The following is a 5989-nucleotide window of genomic DNA, read 5'->3' on the forward strand; positions in this document are numbered from 1 at the left end:
CCAAGTGGAGGATGATGACGATGACACTTATACACAATGTATGTCCTACAATTTTGTGCCAGCTGATGATTTAAATGCTACGACGACGTTGGTTAGAACAGAATTTGAAGGAAACACTACTGCTTGATTGTTACTGGTAATAATTATTTATGATGTATATATTTTGTATTAATTATTGTGTTATTTTACTCTATATATTAACTGATTCTACCTTTTATTTATATAAATGCTAGGTGACATCATGCGTCGCAGGGGACGATATGCTGGTGTGCAGTTCCAGTATTCACAGACAGAGGTCGGTACGTCTTCTTCAGCACAGCAGCCTGAGGCCAGTTCAGCTGCACAGCATTCTGAGCCCTGTCCTTCATCATCAGCACAGCATGATCCTCCTGTTCATCAGCCAGATGATGAGATACACATGCAGGGTATATATTATCTTTCATGTAATTTTATTTTTATTTTATTTTATGTATATTTATGATATAGTTACTTTTATGTATTTTTTGCAGACGGATCCGAGAGAGTACGCCCCAGACGCGGACCCACAGTAGTACGAGATGTGTGGCAGATGCGTGAGGGCGAGAGAATTGTTGTGGAGTGCAATCAGCTAGGTCAGCCAATTAAGAAAGCTGCCTGCTTATTGACTTCATTTTTGGGGACTGTTGCTCGAAGGCCTCAGCTATGTCCGTTGGGCTATGCAAAATAGAATGACATGCTTCCAACGTACAAAGTTGAGCTCCTCCGAGTTATAGAGGTAATGAATTGATGTTCATTCTGTATATTAATTGTTAATCACTTATATAATTTATTTCATTTAACTTTTTTTTTTATAGAGCAAGTTTGTTCTCCCTCCATCCACTCATGATTTTGTAATGAAGTCTCTCAACCGCAAATGGAAAGAATATAGAGCACAATTGAAGATGGACTATATGAGATAGGGTATGACAGAGGAGGAGGTTGCTAGGAATTATCCTCCTGATGTACCCCCTCATCAGTGGATGGAGTTGGTTCATTATTGGTTCTCCGAGAGGGCACATGTATATTATCTGCTCATTATCTTTTTTTTTTTAAAATTTTATAAAAATATTGATTTTTATTATATATTATACATATAACAAGTTCTTTATTTTATTTTACAGACTTATTCTGCTATTGGTAGAGCTGCACGAGCAGCTCAGTCTGTTCCTCATACATCGGGGTCGAAGAGTTATGCACGACTCTGACAGGAGTTTGTATGTTCCTTAAACTTTCATAATTAACTTTTAATTTTTATGTTGAAATATTTATATAACTAATATCATTATGTATCGTGGACCATGTCTGTATCATGATACTCATATATTTTTTTAAATTATTATAACGGTTTGCTTAAAATTAAAATTATTTGTGTAGGAGGATGAGCATGGGAGGGAACCCGGTAAAGTGGAGTTTTACCGGATGACTCATACTCATCAGGATGGTACTTTTGTTCGAAATGAGTCGAGAGATTTATATGTACGGCATTATTAATATTCTATTTTTTGTAATGATTTTAATTTAATTTTGTTAGCTATTAATGTATAACTCTTGTTTTCAAAATAAATACAGGAGAGGGCTACATCTCTCATTGCGGAGCGTGACGACGAGTCCGCAGCATCTACGCAGCAGAGCCGTATCGAGGCCGAGGTGTTCACAGAGTTGATGGGACCAGAGCGCTACGGCCGAGTGAGGGGTTATGGAGTAGGAGTCACCCCCACTCAGTTATTTGAGGTTAGTAGATATACGCAGCATGCTGCAGCAGATGCTCAGGATTCACGCGTTCGCAGACTCGAGGTGGAGATACAGGAGATTAGACAGAGTCGTGCCGCTGTGATGGAGGAGATGCGATAGAGCCGTGCCGAGATGCAGGCCATGAGGGGACAGATTGATCGGCTTACATCTTTATTAGAGATGTATGGCCCATCTCAGATAAACATATATTATTAAATATATATTTTTTATTAATTTAATGATTTATATACTTTTATTTATAGATATGCAAATCATGCTTTTGATATGTTTCTTGTAGGCTCCTGGCACATCAGGCACCCATCAAGATAGCGGTACGTCAAGTGGAGACAACGACGACCATCCGCCTGCGGATTGACATTATTTTATTTTTATTGTATTCTTATATTTATTTATATTACTCTTGATTGTAATGGATGATTAGTACTTTATTTTTATTTATATAAAATAATATCTTTTGGTTTGGTTAAATTTGCTATTTAAGTTTGCTTTTGGTGTGAATGGTGGTGATTGTACAGGTGTGAATGGTGGTGATTGTACAGGTTTATGTTTGAATAATTGATATAATTTTGTACAGGAATGTATGTATTCTTTTTTTTTGTATATAAAATTTGTATTTTATTTTCTTTTAAAACTTTTAACGACGCTTATAAGCATCGTTAAAATTATTTTAACTAAGCGTCGTTAAAATAATTTTAACGACGCTTATAAGCGTCGTTAAAGACAAAAAAGCCGACGCTTCAAAAAACGTCTTGGTAGAGTGGATGACTCGTTGTCATTAACGAGGCTAAAAAGCGCCGTTATAATTGAATTTTACGACGCTTTAAAGCGTCATTACAAACAATTTAACGACGCTTATAAGCATCATTAAAAAAAGATTAACGACGCTTATAAGCGTCGCTAAAAACCTAACAGCCGACGCTTCAAAAAGCGTCTTGGTAGAGTGGAGGACGCGTTGTCATTAACGACGCTAAAAAGCGCCGTTATAATTTAATTTTACGATGCTTTAAAGCGTCGTTAAAAAATAACGACGTTTTTAAAAAGCGTCGGTGCTTTTCGTCTCCATTCTTACATAGGCGACGCTTTCGCGACGCTTTTTGAAGCATCGTAAAGTTTATTAACGACGCTTATTAGCGTCGTAAAATAACTTTAATAGGACCGTCTTTTACCATTTTCATTGTAGTGAAGGGCTTTTCAAGGAAACATTTCTAGGGGAAACACCTGGCATGCCAAAATATTGAAACGTCGCAGTTTGGCAACATCTCGAATAATTTTTGATGTAAAATATCTCAAACAATAAGCAGCACTAGAGTCTTACAGCCGGTCCAAATCGAGACAGGTCATCTAGGTTAATGCAATCAACATAAATTAAGGAAGTAGTGGGAGAAAGAAGGTAACCGATCGACACCGACAATAGTATTTCCAACGTGAAGAAGAACAACGGTCCACAAGCTAAAGCAAAAAGGGCAAAGCTGGTTCAAAAGAAAAGAAAAGGCAAAAAGCAAAAGCAAACCCTGAAACAAGAAACCTATTAGCCATTCAGTGCTTCCAATACCTAAAACAAGACTCGAACTTTATTTGATCATAAACATATCGAGACATCTCTTCCATGAAATTGAAATGAGCGAATAAATTTAACATAATAGATAAATTCATAGATCTAATGAACTATACTAATAACGTTTTCATGCATGCACGTAGAACGTTAATTTGTATTTCTTGACTAAATTAAGTTCCTGAAGCAAGCTTCTCTTGGCACTACTTCTCTTCGTACTGCAGCATAGGGATGCAGCTTTGAGCCCTCAGTTGCTCGTAGAACCTCTTGATGAACTCCTCGGCCTTGTCGTCCACCTCCCATCCAAACCCATCACCTTCATCCTCTGATGAATAGTTTGAGACCCCAACCGAAAAAGGTGACGGCATTTGGCTCCGCTGCTCGCCAATGGCTAGAACGTTGGGACTGTAGGCACACAGTGGCGAGCACTCGAGCCTGGGGGGAACGATGACAGTCCCTGGCATCTCGTCAGGCTCCTCGACAACACTGGCATGGATGCAAGAGAAGAGATTGTGTCTACGCTTCGAACTCATGCCAAAGAAGATTGGGTTGGGGCTGTTACTGCATGAGAACTCGTACGCATGCATGCCAAAGTTGGGGCCTCGTGGCAATGGACTCCTTGAGTGGTGGTGAAACATAATGTTCCCCAGGGATTTCCCGAGGACTTTTCCTCTCTCCATGATGAGCTTCGTGTCCATGATGAGCTTCCTCTTAGCTATGAGGCCCTTCCTCATCATGACAAAGGCCAGCCTCAATAAGTTCCATAGGTTCTTAGCGCCCACAGGAGACCGGAGCTCCATGTTTAGGAGAGTTTACAAGGGACAGAAATGGAGATGAATGGCTGATGGGTGATAATTTTCTACGAGTTTGGTAATGGTTTGTGTTACCAAACCTCGCGGAAAGAGAAGAGAGGGCCACACACTCTTCGGATTGAGAGATTGGAGAGGTGGGGTTTATTTATAGCTGAAGATAGAGTGGGTGGGGAAAGTAAAAATGGAAAGCAAAGGAGCAGAACAACGACGTTTCTGGAGTGAGACTGACTTGGGGGAGAAGGGAAGGTGGGGGACAATGACACCACTATTTTTTTCCCTTCCCTTTTTGCTTCGCGTCTCAATTGTTTATGAGAGTCGGTGTTTGATGAGAAAATTATATGATCTAATGTTTGTTTGAACTTAGACTTGGAGCTTGGAATTTCAGGACAACTAATGAAAGGCAGCTGTGTTTATAGCCGTGTTTACAGCTGTGCTTATATTTTTTAAATTCTTTCCATCTCCTACTTCTTAATTTTTAACCCCTTTTTTTTTTCTCAATATTTTCCAAGTTATAACGTACCTAAAAATTTACTACAGAATTTTAGTATATATGCTTTATTTCTAGTCACCTGATAAATACTTTAATAAGAACAAGATACTAAAACTCCAAGGTGCCAAGTGGCCTGTTCGTAAAGTATGAATACAAAATCTGGAGCCAAATATCATTTTATTGAGAGTCCAAAGAGTTTAAAATAAACTTCCTTAGCGAGAAAAAGAAAAATCATGATGGATTAATTGCCAATAGTGATATGAGAAAACTAGCTAGGACCGAACATCATGCATCTTAACTACATATTTGGAGGTTACAGAGTTTGGGACAAATTCTATCAAGAAAAATGGAAAAATTTCGTGATGGATTATTGTTAGGTGTTCCATATTCACTTTTTTGACATCTAATTGTCAGCTTAATACAGAAGACACATGTGGAGAAATATTTAATTAAAAAACTATATAAAGAACATTTTAATTTGTTGCTGTCTCATTCAAAACCGGAACCAAAGCCGCAAGCAATGAATGGATCTGAAGATATTTGAAGCTTTGTCACCGGCAACCAGAAAAATGTGGGCGTGGTTTGCTCTATGATACCGCCACCTTTAACGCTTTATTTTCAATCACCGAGGCCATTAAAAAAAAGAAAGATTCTCTGTACTTAACGCATGCAAGAAAGAAAAAGGATGGTGCGTACATAGAGAAAGCAACTCCCCACTAATTAACTCAAGAAGCTCGTAACCATCCAAACTGAACCAAGAGGCCAAAAGGCTGGTTTTCTAGCTTGCTATTAAGGATCTTGCGGTGTACAGTATATGTAAGAATGTAAACCAACCGGCGAACAACAGAGGATCGTTATTAAGGATGACTCTATTGTTATGATAGGATATATCTTCGTGATTTTACTATGATCTCTATTCAGCATATTTTTCAGAAGATAAACAATGATGCTGGCTGGATTGTCTTCTATGTAGCTGAGCACACTAATGACTGAATTTAATTTTAAAATCAAATTTATTTACGAACTATACAGGATATGGGATATACTTATGTTAGATCAATGTGAGCACCCATTTATACAAAAATAATAATAATAATAATAATAATAATAGTTAGAAAAATAAAAGAAATTCGAACAAAAATGATCACTCTCACCTATATAAATCAAACAGAAGGAAAAAAAGAAAGTCAATTGACTCACTTATCTATGAAAAAAAAAAAAAAAGGGAGAGAGTGGGGGGGAGAAATTATATAAAAGCGACATCCTAACTTGTCCCAATAACACGGTCCCATTCATTAGAATCATCTTGTTTTGCCTCCTCGTTTGATAGACATTTTGAAAAATTGATAGACATCGGTATTATTA

At 37.7% G+C, this 5989-nt stretch overlaps 1 protein-coding gene across 1 annotated transcript; it reads right to left on the minus strand.

Moving 5' to 3' along the window:
- Positions 1-3185: 3185 nt before the first annotated feature.
- LOC105050975 (uncharacterized) lies at positions 3186-4263 on the minus strand. Its single transcript, XM_010931210.4, has one exon. The coding sequence runs from the start codon at positions 4120-4122 to the stop codon at positions 3526-3528; it is 597 nt and encodes a 198-aa protein (XP_010929512.1). The 5' UTR covers positions 4123-4263; the 3' UTR covers positions 3186-3525.
- Positions 4264-5989: the final 1726 nt, after the last annotated feature.

This window comes from Elaeis guineensis, chromosome 9 (genome assembly GCF_000442705.2).
Source record: "Elaeis guineensis isolate ETL-2024a chromosome 9, EG11, whole genome shotgun sequence".
NCBI lineage: Eukaryota > Viridiplantae > Streptophyta > Magnoliopsida > Arecales > Arecaceae > Elaeis > Elaeis guineensis.